The sequence below is a fragment of the Dromaius novaehollandiae genome, chromosome 2, assembly GCF_036370855.1.
Source record: "Dromaius novaehollandiae isolate bDroNov1 chromosome 2, bDroNov1.hap1, whole genome shotgun sequence".
NCBI lineage: Eukaryota > Metazoa > Chordata > Aves > Casuariiformes > Dromaiidae > Dromaius > Dromaius novaehollandiae.
Genome location: NC_088099.1, coordinates 47,865,972 through 47,882,949, shown reverse-complemented (window position 1 = coordinate 47,882,949; position 16,978 = coordinate 47,865,972). Strand labels below are relative to the sequence as shown.

General features: G+C 38.9%; 1 protein-coding gene across 6 annotated transcripts in view; it reads right to left on the bottom strand.

The window, feature by feature from the left end:
• The window catches only part of ATP2C1 (ATPase secretory pathway Ca2+ transporting 1), a 51,574-nt gene extending 38,811 nt beyond the window's left edge, over positions 1 to 12,763 (bottom strand). For 3 of the 6 annotated variants that reach the window (XM_064506390.1, XM_064506391.1, XM_064506389.1), the window contains exon 1: positions 12,578 to 12,763. In XM_064506390.1, the coding sequence (XP_064362460.1) occupies positions 12,578 to 12,748 (171 nt within the window). In that variant the 5' untranslated portion in view covers positions 12,749 to 12,763. Of the gene's footprint in view, positions 1 to 11,841; positions 12,089 to 12,577 lie in introns of all 6 variants that reach the window. The other 3 variants (XM_064506393.1, XM_064506394.1, XM_064506392.1) reach the window with 3 other exon arrangements.
• Between the last annotated feature and the right edge of the window lie 4,215 nt (positions 12,764 to 16,978).

Below are 16,978 nucleotides of genomic sequence, written 5' to 3'. Positions count from 1 at the left end.
CATCTTCCAATGTATAAAGTGGATTACACCAACAGATTTACCTCAAATAAAAACTAGTTAGCAAGCGCTTGCTATTTGCTGGAGCTCAATAATCATAAAAGTAAGTATTTTTTCCTTTACTATGTATTACTTGCACAAAGAAAGAAAAACCAATTTCTTACTCAGTACTGTCAGTAAGCATTCTACAGATCTTTAACACTGCTGCCCCAGTCTGCATATTGGAGATCTGGACTTCTGCAACACCTGTTGACATATCCAGCAGAAGCTACCCCCAAAATACAGTACCCATGTTAAAGGAGTCAACCTATACGTACTAGGATCTTTCCATCCTATGATGCAATTCATTTTCAAACATCTAACAGTAGATACCTTTGAACACTTTAGTACTTCATTGTGGACAAAGTTTTTATCGGGGCTAAAATTGATACTGGCCTATGCTACTGTATTAGATCAGTTTTCACAGTTTTTACTGTATCAGATAAAAGTTTTCTGGAGTTAAAACACTACAGCTTCCAGTTCTCTGCCTGCAGCTAAATCTACCAGTGAATGAAGAAGCAGGATGCTAACAGACAAAAATAAGCAGCTGTCTCAGCAGTAACTTTTCTTGGACCACTTCCAATCTCTACACCATTTCCAGGGCAAGAAACACAAACTGATCATATGATCACAGCACTATGACCAAAGTACATTTAAAGCTAAAGCAAAGGTCTAGAAGTCATACATTAATAAAATTTAAGAGTTCCCTCCAGTTTTGTCTAATGAAAAATCTCTACTTTGCCTGAACAGTTAACACTATTGTAAAGAGATTCTCCTCTTCCATATGCTGCAAGATTCTGCCTACCCTTCTTCTAGCATGATCAAGAGCAAGGACCAGCATTGTGCATCCCTCTGCAGTTTAACATATACCATTCTGCTTATCAGCTCAGTAGGAATAGTTCATTATCAGTCAGCAGGGCTCACTGATATTAAGATACTTTTATGCTTTTTAAAACAATGGGAAATTTTAGTTGCAACTGCTCGCTGAATGCAAATGGCAGGACCTACACTCACTGAGATTGCTCTAAAAATTATTTAGAGTGCTGTCATAGCAGAACCTACTTTCAGACAATCTTGTGACCAAAACACTTTGGCTAATTAGCTAATATAAAGTCCTTTAAATGTTACACGTAGTTACTCAATTGACCTACAAGTGCAAAATGCGAAGGCAGTGCAAAAATATCAAAAGTAAAAATGAGAAAAGTAAAAACAAAAGGAAGCAGAGTTTTAAATAACAAAAGAAATTTAAGTTGAGATAACTGTAGCACAACTTGCTTCAGAATCCCGAATTAGAAATGCATGTCAGCATTTGAGTTCAGGGACTCTACTCTTAAAAAGAGCTGTTTGTCCTCTCTCAGTAGAAGTCTCACTGGCAAATTACAGGTTAGCAGAGGTAGTTCTTGCTAATCACTGGGGCACAAATGGAAGTGGAGAAAGATGACTGGCAGCACCGACCTGGCATGTTCTCCAGTATTTGCCTGTTCACCATATCTATCGCCATCTTCTCAATCTTCCTGTCCATTTGAACAGCCTGATCAGTCTCTTCCCTGTCAGCTCCTTTGAAACTGAACCCCTTTCAAGCCAACCTGAGTACTACAGTATCTTTCAACCCATTCTCCTCCCCCGCCTTAAGATTCAGCTTTCATTTTTGATTTACTGTCCCACATTTCACAAAAAGCATTATTTAGCTCCCTTAACACTTCCTAAGGAGTTCTCTGAAATTATAAAGTTGTGGGCCACTGGACAACAAGGCCCTGGAGAATACGGCCAGAGATGCCAATCCTACAGGATAAGACAAGTAGTTACTTAACATTTCAAGCAGCAAAGAAAGCTCATCCTCACCCCACAGTTTTAGAATGCCAGTCTTCAGATCTTTCGCTTCTCTGGAGACATTAAATCCTTTTTTACTTTCTTCTCACATTTTTTGAGATCACTACTACAACCTCCCAATACCCAGGACTATTATTAACAGTTACGTGATCATTCACCTTCAACACAATGAATTATTGTTGCGCATTTCACAGGAAGAAACTATAGACCATGGCACCAACAATAGTGATGTTTCAAACCTGCAGCACACAGAGTAGTAATCTGTAAACAGAAATAATGGGAATCCTGTTACAGCCACACTAGTGATTGTATTTGTGACAGTTACGGAGAACACATCCCTTATCTAGATGATTAAAGAGCAAAGTAACTACCTTTTATGAACACTCCAGGAAAGCAAAATAAGTTAACAACCTCAACAATGGTTCTTCCCAATTTTTCTGTATAGATAGACAGCGTTACCAACCTACACAGGCAGGAGGAAGTAGACTCCCATATTTTAAGTGATATGCTCATACTAAAATCCTTTTTTTCTAGAATTCCGCTATATATTTTCATGTCTGTGTTATATATCTTTTGCCAGTCTTGCTGCATCACTGGTGTCTTGGAAGTCTTTTTGATTAGATTTTTATGCCTTGTAAACGACAGCATGGTTTTCATGCTGCTGCCATTTCCCCCCTCACTGAAAAAGATGCACTAGTGTTTAATAACGTAATATTAATTAAAAGGTGATGAACGCATAACAGATTGAAACTTATAAGCCTCCAATTTCCTTATTTGCTGTATGATCAAGCCATGTGTAACTTCTACCAAAACATTTAGAAAGCTCAGCTCCTATCTAAGATTAAAAAGAAAACAAACATGTTCCTTTCCAGTTTTGAACAATTCAGAAGTGTGGACACCTGTTCTCTCTCTCTCTCCCCCTCCCTATCAGGAACAGAAGTGCAGCTTTATGTAGACCTGTGCACTGCACATAACAACATCATAAAAGACCAGTGCTTACTTACCTCTCCTGCTCTGTGGCTGGCATCCTGAAAGCTCACAGGGCTAGAGACTGATTAGCTGTCAATGAGCATAAAGGTGTAAGCATGCACGCACATGGACTTTCCAAACAGTTCCCGCTAGGCATAGACTCTTGGCTGTGAAGCATATCTTTCAGGAAAAAAGTCTACCCGGAACAGAAGTAATCCCCTTTTCTGTCAGTTCCAAAGTTGAAGCATCAGTGCAGTCTTCTCCTAATCATTAGCACCTGGTAGTTAAACGCTTTGGAGATCTAGATCTTTAACCTTCTTATTGGCCATCTTCAAACTCTCAGCTTAAATGAGACATTGCTCAGTAACACGTCTGTGATCCCAGAGAGTCACTTTCTAAACAATGACTTTAAAAATATCTATTTCACCTAGATTTTTCTACCTTTGCCTTTTAGGAAAAGGCAGTTTTTGCTTCATTTTTCTAGAAAGCAAGGTGCTCCTACAACCTCAACACAAGTCCCAGTCATGGAACAATGGCCAATTGATGAAAGGCACAGCAAAAAAGCCAGGTACAAAAAAATGCATTAGGCATGCTCAACAGCTATTACAACTCCTAGACCAACTGCATGCACAGAAGCAAACCCGAGACGCATGGAAGGTATCAAAAGAGGAGGCAGTGCAGAGAGGAGCCATATGAAGAGCCCTCAGACTTCTCTAGAACACAGACTAGTCACATGGTCATTATTATGACACAATTTCCTCCACAATTTTCCTTCCTGAAATTGCTGCAGATCTTAACAGGAATTAAGAGGAATTCATCAGTTGTACTAATGTAAGAAGTAGATGGAAGTAGCTGAGGGTGGTAAACACACGGTTGTTTTTTTTTTTTTTTTTTTTTTTTTTTTTTTTTTTACATCAGTGCAACCAAGCTCACAAACCATAAATGCAGACCAGCTACAGTACCATTTTTAGATTAAGTAAACTCAATTTTTGAAATGTCTTATTCTTGGCTTCTGAACTAATTTATCCACATTTTAATGACATGAATAAAAAGGGAAGTTATATTTGGAGAGGCTTCATCCATGCAGACTACACTGACATAATTGTCTGTACTTTACTTATAACTATACCACGAAGACTGATATCTTTCTGTATTCCCAACTACCAGTTTCTCTAAAGATGCCTCATAAACCTGTAAATTTAGATATGAAAAATACTCAGTTAGCTTTGATCAGAATAACACCACCGTCTTAAAGCAACAGGTAAAGAGCTAAGACTCCTTCAAACTCCAAGACTGATTGCCAAAAGGAGTATCTTTCATCACTGCGGAAGAGGCAGAAGAACTGCCCTCACCCCCACAAGGTTGAAGTCTACAGACTAATAAGCCACTTGTTTTCTATCAGGCACTGTTCGCTCAGGATAGGAAATACTTTTTCAAGGCTTTGAAGTTACCGTGTAGTATCTTCATTTGAATAGAATCGTTCAGAAAAGTGTGACTGTTTTTCACTTCTGGGGAAAGAGCTGCAGCAGCCCGGTTTCTAATATTGAAAAAAAATTGTTTCTATTCAACCATATTTTAATTTAAACATTTTACCAGAAGTCCCCACATCAAAGGAAATGCACACAGAAGAGTTCTGTTTCTAAAAACGCTAGAAGGGGGGGGAAAAAAAGACACTAATTTGCAATAATGAGTTCTCCTTGCAGAGATTTCTGTCCTTGGAGGTCACACAGTTTCAGCCCTTTGCTATTGTGTATTATTTCATGAGACTCTACAGAAAGAGTGATATTCATTCTGGCACACACACCACCCATTAGCCAAGGAGAAATATAAATACCCAACTCATGAGAACAACTTGCTCAACAGACCTGAACCTAAAAAATCTGCCTTGTATTCACTGGAATATTTGAGGAGTGCTTAGTGCTTTCACTGAGGCCAACAGCCAGCCAAACAGCAGAAGCATACTCTCGGATATATAACATTTTTGTAATTCTGACCAACTAAGAAACAGGAATCTAAATACTGGCTACAGCTATCAGCCCTGACAGTCTCAGTCTCAGGATTTGCCTAAAATTAGAAGTCATAAAATATTTAAGAGAGACCTATCCCCATTTCCAACCCACTTCAGGCAATGTATTAAATATATATATATTATAGATTATCTATATCTTATATATATATATAATCTATATATATTATATATATATAAAATATATTATCTCAACACATTTGTTCTAAGACTCTCCTTCTAACATCCAACTTCACTCTATAGCAGTCTATAAAGTTCAAAGACCAACTCCAAAAAATATTTACATCCTGATATTGCACTTCTCCTAGAAATCTGTCTCAACAACTTGAAATGTATCTCACTCTTTCAGAATGTTTCACAATGTTTTAATTAAAAAACAGGAAGGAAAGTCAGACATTTAGTTCAACTGAGGATACTGGCGTAACAGTAATGCTGGGTAATTTTTCTGTAATTGTAGTATATACTCCATGCGGTTATTCTGCAAGCCTCACGAATGAGAACTGCCTGCTCTGTAGCTGGAGAGAAAACATTTTCCAAAAATAAAGATACCTTGACTGCAATATTATAGATTCATTAAGGGGTAATGGCAACAGAAATTCTGACTAAATCCCCACCACCACATCAGTCCGAACTGCCTTATCTCCCTTTAGCCCATTTATGTAGTATACAATTGAATGTTGAGAATGTCAAACATAATCAAACTTTGAACTTAATCACCACAAAAGATTTACTATTTCCAGCATTTCCGTATATTCTGGAGGATATACAACGATGAATTTAAAGGCTGGTTGCTCAAAGTCTTGAGCTAGCATCAGAGTTACGAAGAATGCTTTGATGAACACACCGGAATGCTTTGACTACTACATATTGACCAAAACAGTCAGCTTTGATTCTCACTGAAAATCACTTTTAACATTTCATACATTACTCATTACTTACCCATCAGAAGAACAAAAAATACAGAATCGTAAGCACACACTGAAACATATCAAAACAATGCGTGTGCCTTTACAAAGGGAAGTTATATAGAAAACAGCACTGGGTCAATTCAGAAACCCATCACCCAAGCCGGAGAGCACAGATGGCCGTATCTCGCTTGACTCCAAACAACCTGCATCTCTGGGTAAGTCCTGATTTACCTGAGGCATTTCAGAAGTTCAAGGCCAAAAGACTTTGGGTCTAAAAATCAGTCATTTATCTTGCCAGACAGTTGCTAACTTTCTAGAAAAGAAGATTGAAGCTTAGAAATAAGATGATATGGCTCTTCTCCAACAGTCTGTTTCTATCTCCTAACACTTTAAAACACCAAGCTTCTCAAAATGAAGCATGGTACCTGAACAGCAAATACTTACAGAGAATTTCAGCACCCTTTTCAGACAGTCTCAAGATACCGGTTACGCATTCATGACACGTGCAAACCGTAGTTGCCGTATAGTTGCATTAAACAAAAAAAATCCAATAGAATATTTGCTCACCATTTGTAGTCCAAATTTGTTTAAAATAATGCAGGAAGCTCCATGTTCTAATACTTCACTCGACAGCTCTACAGTTAGTTCATAATGTAACAAAATGAAATTCTAAAAAAGTAAAATGAAACATAATCCTGAACTTTTTGTTTAAAACAGTTCTCAGGACCAAGCTGGTGTCAATTCTCTTTAAAATGCAAACATGACTCACTGCATAATTACTCCACTTATGGTAATAAGTTTTCTTATAATTAGAATTGAAAAAGCAGCGAGTGTATTTACCAAGCTTTTTTGTGAATTATGTATGCAGAGAAAAGTGCTGCAGAACATTTATGACTTTAAAATATTTTAAAAGCCTTTATAATCTAGATTCTGTAGTCAGCATCTGCTAACTCATTACCCATTTTATCCCTACTAATTGTTTAGAGTACAATGTTTACAAAACAAATAACTAGAAACAGATGTTTGCCCCAAATTTATACCTTGATTATTGTACTTTATTTTTCTATTTTCTGCATTGTAACTGTATCATTCTCTTTAGCTTCTACAGACCACAATGCTATCACCAATTTTATCACCCTATGTCAATCAGGTATCACCTGAACTCTTCCACTGGCTAAAAAGCAGGTATGGCAACTAATAAAATTTACATATCTTGAACCTACTCCACTCTTGCAAAATTGCACTGTGGTCTATGGGTGAATTTATACTACATCATTACATCACACTAATAGGTGTATTACTTTTTTTTTTCTTAACCATCCCTTCCAAACGCATTTCAGTACCTGTCCCATTTTCTAAACGATGGGTAGTGCTAATCCCAGAATGCCTCACTCTGATATATTGATGCTATGACTACATGAAGACTGAGTCAATCTAATGGTGTGCTTATGCTAAAAGGAAGAGGTCTTACTCCTCTTGTCCCTGCCAGAGGTTCACATCCTCATCATTTCTGGCATTCACTGAACTCTCCACAAGCCAAATCAATTTACTAATTCAGCAAAAAAACAATCTGACAGGGGGCTCAGGAAAAGAGGGGCTGGGCTAGCCTTCTGCCAAGCTAGCAAGTCAGACAAATTCAATGATCACAACAGCCAACACAACACACGCGGCAGAACACAGCTCAACGTAGGATCTCCTCCTTTTAACAGTAAGGAGACTGTTTCACACAATCTTATGGAACTGCACCCCACGATACCACTCTCACCACACACACAAACCGTTCGCCAAAAAGCAAGTGAAAAATGTCTTCTTTTGTTAAATAAGCTACCTTGAAGACTAAGTTTTCATTACGCTACTATTTTTATGACTCACTAAAAAAGAGATTATGCAATAGATTCTCCATATAGAGGAGTAACAAAGCTAGCAAAATAACTGAACACAGCACAATAACTAAACATACATTTTGTGAAGTCTGAACTCAAGTAGATTTCATGTTAATCAATTTCTACATTACTTCAGATAAACACTTCTGGTTTATCAGCAGGGAAAATAATATGAAAGGAAAAAAACTGTATAACATTCCATCAGCCAATCAAACAACAGATGAAGAGGCAACACTGGATGTTCGATTAAAAAGGCAATCTATATTTCTACATCAGACAAAAAGATAGCGCTGTGATAACTGAAATAACTAGCAACAGATAGGAAACTATCTTTTAGAACTGGTCTTCACTGAAGTCTCTCCAGACACAGTGGTTAAAAAAATTCTCTTTTCTCACCTTATCCTTCAAGTTAAACAGAAGAGACATTTTTTTGTCAGCATAAGTGAAGTAGTGGTTCTAATTTTCTCATACCAAGTCACAGATGGTAACAAACAGTAATCCATGAACATCAAAATTCTTGTTTAATCTATTAGTTTATTTAAGAAATTATCCAAAATTCAAAGGGAATGTGAATGGTTGTGATAACACCACGCCTATTTCAGGATTTCCAACAGATTTTCCATCAGAAATTTAATTCTGATTATTTTGGATTTCACTTTCATGAACAACTGATGGTACCACTCTAAAACAATTTTGTTTTCAAGCTGGTGCTGCCACAGGCACCCCTCCCCCTTTGTTTCCAGTTGCTTTTATCCACGCAGTTCTTCCATCAGTACTTACACCTGTCCAATCCATGGAGAGTTAGTCCAGGCAGCTCACACTACCCCAAAAGCTGTAACAATATTACTCAGATTTTCATTTCATCAGTTTTCCAACTAAGCCCATTTTCATCATTTAAGAAAAACACCCACAAAACTCATTAGAAAAGTAAACTGCACCTCAAGCACGCGGTAAAAACAAAAACTGTATTTTTATTAGCTCAGGATTATTTGAAGAATCAATGTACCTCCCTCCCCCCGTCCCAAATCCATCAACTTTTGTCTCAATATTCATCCAGTTATCAAAACTATCCTGAAATTACCAAACAGTAACTTAACACAGTACAGGTTGATATTAACAGTCTTCCCTGAAGATTAGCTTAAATTAGCTTGGACTTAAAGTCATGAAGATTAAGGAGGATTTCAGAATCATCACTGGATGTTTCTATTATTTACGGTGAGATTGATCTGAGTTTTTGTACCAGCCTTATAAGTGATCTTGAGAAAATTTTCTGTTTTACAGGTGAGAAAGTGTTATTTTCAGTTCTTCTGTTAAGCACTTTAAGATCTAAGAACAAATGGTACAGAAGGCCTTGGTAACAAAGCAGTACTCCTATTTAACAATTTGTATTTATAATCACAGTCTGACCTTACAGTAGGGAAGCTCAAAGTTGATGCAACACAACCACATTCTTTGCTTTTCCTGCTAAAAAGAGTTTGTCACAATCTAAAAAATGGTAACTAAAGAAAAAGACAACTACAACCACAGAAAGCCATTCAAAACAGGTAAAAATCAGCAGTGTCTAAGGAGAGGTCCAAAAAAATTATAAGGCCTAGTTTGTATTCTAAATAATGTTTTACCCAAAACAAAAAATGCAAATTCTCTCAACTGCCTACAGCTTAAGAAAAAAAAGTTCCATTTATGGAAAGAAGTCCAAATTCTATCTTTCAGAACAAAAATATAAATATCATTCCTCCAAGTCAAATTTTTTTTGAGCTATGCTCTTATGATGGGAAATCCTCTCTCTTCCCTACTAACATGAGACACATGAATTTTGGGGGGGGAAAAGTTTAATTAGCAGTCTAATTCATGCCAGCACAAGAGACAGAAACCACAGACTTGGGACAAAACATTAGCTATCTTACAGTAAACATACAATACTGCTTATGAAAACTGAATAAATAGAGGAAAAGGTCAGTTTTCCAGCCCATGTTATCTCTTTCTGACCTCGAATACTGTCCCAACTATGGAAAAAATCTGCCATTCCATTCTCAATATCCAAATTAGAGAGACCTTTTAAAGTCTATTTTGGAAAACAAAAACAAAAAACAAAAAACTTCTGTCTGTAACTGCAATCTTTGTTCCACAGTTTAACAATCTCCTGGAAAAAATACATTAAGGATCATCTCAAGAAAGCTGGAAATTTCCAGTATGAAAGCTACTGATGTTTAGCTGTCTCAAAATATCAAATGGATAGAAAGAGAAGAAACCCCCTCTCCCCCCCCCCCCCAAAAAAAAGCAAAAGGACTAAAACAGGCAGTAGACAGTTGTAAACATGTGCTTGTCAGCACACTCAATTATGAGATGGCAGGAAAGAGGGTGCAGAAAAAGTAATTCAAATGAACACCAAGATGTTAAGAGAACCAACTCAACCATACTGAAGTTTTGCTTTCTCCCTACCACAGAGATTTATCCCATTTTGAAAACTCGCAGTAAACCACAGTAATTATTCTGCCTTTGAAATATGCATCCAATCATCTTCTGAAGTATTCCTCCCCTTGGAAGTAACTTTAAAATATACAGCTTTATCTATCATACAAATGTCACTCATTCTTAAATACAATTTATTTATTCCATGAAAGATTCAAAAACACGATCTTTGAACTATTACCACTCAGAATATTTTGAACGGCCAATACTCTATCATATCTAACTTTATAATAAATTACATCTATGATATCACATTTATTTGTTAATACGGCTAGAGGACAAAGTCTTCCTGGTTTTTGGTTTTGACACACAAGTTTCTGATGGATACTTTTCTTTCTTAAGTGCATTGCTATTAAACAGCATTATATCCATTTTGCTTTTTCCGGTCCCCTCTGAGTTCTGCCCATTCAAGAATCTTTTATTTAAAATTCAGTGACTGAAACGCAAATGCACAAACACCACTCTGACCAGCTAACTATGCTCCCAAAAGGAGTATCAACCCTCTAGAGGTGTTCCCAAGAAAGAAAAAAAAAAAAAAAAGAAAAAATTCTTCTGGCAAGTTCCATGTTCTTTATTACAACAGTTCTCTTAGAAGACATGATTAACAGAATTAATAATTTTTTAACTTTAAAGTTAGAAAAATTCTGAAATGCCAAATTAAAGTAACATCTGCAGTTTCCCATTTTACTTGGACTTTGCAATTATTACAACTTTCTAGTCATGGAAGGCAGATGTATTTCAAAACAGAACAATATCCACTGTAGAAAACAGTTTTGTTCCTCCATCCCACTGTGCGCACTGCTCAATCCAGTACCCCATTTGAGTCAAACTAAAAAGCTCGTCTTTTCAAAAGGACAAGGGGAAGAGGAGGAGCTCAGATGGGTCATGTAACAACATATCACAAAGAAAATCCAGCAGTCACCAAATAATAATCTACATAGTATATCTAAAGAATACTGACAATGTAACTGGGAGGAAGGGGAGGAGGAGAAAAGTCGACGGTTCTATTTTAAAATACACATTAATAAGTATAATGAATTTCAGAGAAAATTTCTTCAACACCCAGAGCTGAGTAGAAAGGAAGATGCGTGAAGCTCAGTCACTCTACCAATAAGGCAAGGGGGCTTTCAAGGTTCCTAGAACATATACTGAAGCCCAACATGGCAAAACTGAATTAACTCTCTGGACTAAATCATTCCTGAACTAGACAAGAAAGAGCACAACACAGCAACTTCTTTCAGCATAAATTGTTTACAATTTTATACTAGATCTCTTAAATAGTGCAACCTGAAACTTCTGTGCCACTTTTTAACTAAAAACAATCCAAGAGAACAAAGTTAAGTGATTTTTAAGAATACAAAATATGTACTAAAAGAGATTTCAATACAAAACACAACTAAAGCTTCTCAACTTCTCTCTGAAAGGCTGGATCTAACAAAAGCATAGAATCTAAGCAAATAAGGAGCAAGTAACATTCAGAAACACCTATATAAATGACACAAGAAGGTATATTCCAAATACACACAGCATCCTAAAATAAAACATCAAAACTTCATTCAAAACCCGGCCAATTTAGTTCAACAAGCAGCAGCGCAAATAAGGAAAAAAAAGACAGCCCTACAATTCACAAACTACATACTGCAGAACAAAACCCTTGCCATGAGATGAACACATGAAAGCAACCCTGTAAACCCCGGAACGGCAAAACATACACACGCACCAGCGGGAGTTGTCACCAAATTGCATGCAAAAATCCTCTTAGCTCCAATGAAGTCAGTGATTCTGATGAGACCTTTACCTTCATTTTCCATCGAAACCGCACTTGAGTTGATAGTTACAAAAGTCTTTAGCAACAGCACCACTGGAGCAGGAACTGCAAGGTGAAGAGAGAGACGCCCCAAGATCCCAGGCAATCACACTGCTCCCTCAGCCCCCACCTGCAGCAACATCTGCAAGAGAAACCAGTGCTAAAGCAGGGGGGGAAATGAAAACAAAAAAATTAAAATAAAATAAATAAAATCAGACCCTATAAGTCTGCTCCTTCTACACACACACACACAGAGAGCAAAAAGGCACCCGCAGAGCTGTCAGAGGCCACCGAGGAGGAGGATCAGTCGCCCCGCAGCCACACAACACCGCGCCGCAGCCTCGCGGAGCCGCCCCGCCGCCGCCTTCCCTCGCCGCCAGCCGCTCCCCGCACAGGCCCGGCCCGCCCCGGCGGCGGCCCCGCACGAAGCCGAGGCACCGAAAACAAACCCTCACGCCAGGCAACCCCCCTCTGACCCTCCCCCCCCGCCTCCCCGCGGATACGGAGCGGGGCGGCGGCGGCCGAGCGCCAGGCCCGCACCCCCCGCCCCGGCCCAGGCCCAGGCCCCCGCGGGAGCAGCGCGCGGCCCGGCGGGAAAATGGCGCAGGCGGCGGCTCCCTCGCCGCTGGCGCCCGGCTGCGCCTCTCACCTGCAGGGCTCCGGGCGGCGGCGGCACGGCCGCATCCCCGCTCCGCTCCACTTCCGCGGGCGGCGGGGGAAGGGGGGGGGGGGGGCGGCGGACGGGGAGGGGCGCGACGGCGGAAGGGCGGGGGGGAGGAGCGCGCGCGCGCGGGGCCCCTTCCCCCGCCTCCGCGTGCATAGGCGCCTGCGCTGCGGGAGGCAGCCGCGCGGGCGGTTGCGGGGGAGCCTGCGCGGCCGTTGGGGCGGGTGCCCTCCTCGGGCGGCGGTGCGGCCCTCAGCCCCGGCCCGAGAGAGGCCTGCCAGGCTGCTGGGGGCAGCGCCCGCCCCTCCGGCCCGGCGAGCCCTGAAAATGCAGGTGTTTAAACGCCCCAAAGCCACGCTCCGAAGGAAAAAAAAAAATTACCCAGGCGAAAGACCGTGCCATAAGCAGTGTTGACCGCCTTAAAAAGTCGCTGACCCGGCCAGCAGCAGGGCAGGGAGGAGCAGCGCGGGCTGCAGCGCACTATGTCTGTGTATGAACCCACCTTGGCCACCGAGGAGACCAGGCAGAGGGGGGAAACTGGTGAGGGCCCGAGGCCCCACAGCGAGTCTGTGCCCAGCCCGGCAGCGGTCTGGGCCAGGCCCAATACTGTTGAACCGTTGATTTTCCAATAATCCGTTCTGCTCTTAACACCAACTCATCTCAGAATTTTTCTTTGCTATCCTCCACACTATTCAACAGTGCCACACACAGAGTAGCTGATGTTTTCAGAGCTAACATATAACCCAGATGAGATTTGTAGTCCAGCAACTTTTGAATCACCAGACAACTTAGCATGTTCTTTCAAAATATTAGGCAAAAGCAAAACTGTTGATTCAAAAATCCAAATGCTTCAGACTTATATTTAAAACTTATTTTCAGGAGCTATCACTACCAACCCTTATCATTAGCCAAGTATCTTGAAAAAAGCTTTACCAACTCAATTATATTTACCTAGACCTCCAAAAGAATATTACTTAAAACAGCAATTCCAGCACTGAGCACCAAGGTTAGAGATGTTTTTAAATAAAGTCATTTCCATTGAGATAATCAATTTTATATTTAAGGATAATGCATGCAAAATATGATGTACACCTGCAGTAAGAAAAAAATCTGTTCTGACTTTCAAGGTCAAAATCTAATCCAGACATGATAACTGTAGGCTTCACACCCAGTTTCTAAAGGAGTGTGACAACATAGGCATACAAATACAATCTCATTGACATCCCATGATTAACCTGTCACCTTGGCTTTGTTTTTCATAAGCAGAAGAAGAAACCAAAACCAATCTTTATCAGTTCATAAAGAGCATTCTGGAGAACCAAATTTTATCCTTTTTAATTAAGTCTCCCAGCCCCTAATAGCATGTCTCTTGAATCCTCAGCCAAGGAAGGTCAAGTTAAACAGCTTATTTCCTCTTTTTTTCTTTTTTTTTTTTTAATTTAAAGCTCTTGAACATAAGTTGTTTGAGTGCTAAGATAATTTAAATTTGCCTGTATATGGTGAGAGGTGAAGAAAAGTAAAAAGTGCTAATTTACAGTTTGGGCCCAGATGCTTATATTTAAGAAAATAAAATACAGCAGGCAGGTTAATTGAGATCATCTAAGGCATAATTTCAAACTTGATCCATATAGTTGCCATGTTCCCTGAATAACTTTGTGGTGTTTAGGAATTCCATAAAATATCCCACTATAAGTAGCTGGCACTGTCATAGTAACAATGACCCTCCAAGATACCACTTCTGTTACCTTGTCTGCAAGGCTAGCAAAGAACCACCTTGAGCTACCTGGGATACTAGTTACGATGCCTCAGTTTCAACACAAAACTGATGCACAATGCCTACTTAGAAAGCATTTGCTTTGTTAAAACTGGTAGTTACTGCTTTCAGTATCAAATGTTACTAAATATGAAAGACTGTTGTAAATATTTTCATGAAGAAAAAAAATTACCAAGCCTGTAGCTCTTGATACTATTTACATCCATAACATATATGAACTTCTTTACACTATGCTATGAGAAGTTTGGGGGAGAAGAGGGGAACATTTGAGCTTCTTGTTCAATACTGAAGCTATTGAGGTCTAAATTTACTTCTGATGTAAAATTTGTCTGCTAAGAAACACCCTTTTGTGTCTTAAAAGAGGACAGAAAAGTCAAAAGCAAACTTGACTGTATAGTGAGAACAAAAAGAGCTTCATCTCTGGGGTTTAATCTCTTTTATGTTAGTGTAAATCTGCCAATCCTGTGCACTCCTCTGATGCAACCAGGCAGCTGTGAAGCACCTCTTCTGCATTATACTAGGGCTATGTCTGTCCTTGAAATTTATATTAGTGTTTCTGCCATATCCTACACCTACACACATTGTTTATTAAACAATGCTCAAAGTATTTTATCTCCATCTGCTGCTGAAGATTGTTTCTTTAAAAAAACCAAAATCCTGACCTTAACCTGAGCTTGATACACAAGAGTATTAGGACAGCCTTAATATCTTCAGGAAGCCTCATAAAGGTGTGTAATGAAGATATTTAGCAAACCAAGGCACCATTATTAGAATAAGATTGGGGAGGATAAAAATCTGAAATTAAAAAAGGCTTCTCTTACAGTAACCAATGTAGCCAGTCATACACACAAATTGTAAGAATATTTATCTTACTTTATCTCATATGTAAACAATTTTACAGTAAAATGCTAGTCTGAATATCTAATGAGCAAGCCTTTCTAATTTGTCTGTTGACAACAGTTTCAAGTGAGAATACACTCACTCAATATATATAAAAATTAGCCTTAGTTAAAATACGAAAGACCAAACAATTCCTGAACTTCACAGTTAGAATCTCTTTTAAAAGAAGGAGATAGTATTTGAAAGGATGCACAATACTGATGGGTTGGGGGTGGGGAGGGGAAGGACAATGACTGAACACATTAGCAGTTATTAGATCACCAGTTTTTTGTGTTTCTAGTTCACAGACTCCCAAAGTGTTTTTTAACAGAGAAGTGAACCTGCCAATAGTAGGTTTACATTTAAGAGAACAGAGTTTTCATGAACACCATATCAATACCAATTTAAGCAGCCCCCAGCCTCAAGTGTTTTCCTTCCCTCCAGGGTGTTACAGGTTTTTATGCTGCACAGCACCACCTGACTGTCCAACATCACCAAAAAAAAAAAGTTGCTATCATCTTCCTTTCCCCCACAGAAATCTCACCATTAACTTCCTGTTGATGCTGGCCCTCAGGCCATTCGTTCTGTGAGTAGCTGTCAGCACAATGGAGCGACTAGATCATTTCAGAGCCACAGCCTCAAATTGACCAATAAAAAAATTTGTGTGGGAACTGATTCATGTTCATAATAACCCAGCAAATCAATAAATACGGCCTTCTCTAAATGAATCAGTTTGAGCTAGTATACTGTGCAACCACGGAAGCAATTACGCTGGCACAGCCAAGAGGGTGGCACACAGATGGGGAACATAAATAGCTAATACAACTTTCATTACTTTTTGTGCACCCCTAGACCTTCAGGGATGAAAACTAGTAATTTGATAAAATGAAATAGGATAAATGCATATATATTTTATTATAAAATTCCTTCAAAAAGGGGAAAAATGCTTATTTTGCTTCTGTATGATATCTAAAGGCAACCTGAAAGGTTCTCAACTATTTTAAATTACTTCAGAAGAATTAAGAGCCTTTGGAAGTCTTGGAAAAGTTAAGAGGTAATAAATGTGACATTCCAGATACACCATTGATCAGTTGGAAGGGAAGAAAGGAAACTTCAGTCAAGTGACATTAAACAGAAGTTTGTGGCAGGTTAGCATCTATATGCGAGCTTAGCTTCAAGTGTGTTTTAGTCTTCAGGATCACAATCAATTCAACTTCATCTCAACTATTCCCTTGTGCTACAGCACTAACAGTATAATAAAATGTATTTTAAACATAAAACTAAGATACTGTAATTGCATGGTTTACAGGATGGAGATATACTGAACAGGATTATTCTGTCGAAGTCACTTTTCAGACCATAACAGCACTTGAAATGCTTTTTGTTCTTGTTCTGAAGTGAGCTTCAAGATCGAAGATTTGGTTTGAACACAGAAGCAGAAAGATTTCTGATAGCATCCTTTTAAAGATGGATTTGCTTAAATTTTATCAATGTTGAGTGAAGTCTACTAAGAATTTTGTTAATCTCATGAAAAGTTTATTTATAACTTATGATTCAGAAAAATGTTTGCCTTTTATTACATCGGTAGTATTTAAATTTGTATCAAAGCTTTCAGTAACACTTCAATTTGGGTCAGAAAAAAGGTTAATATGTAATCCTTCTGTTAAAATATACATCTCAACTATTTGCTTTGGGCATAATTCAAGCTGCCCTCAATATACGGGGCACAAATT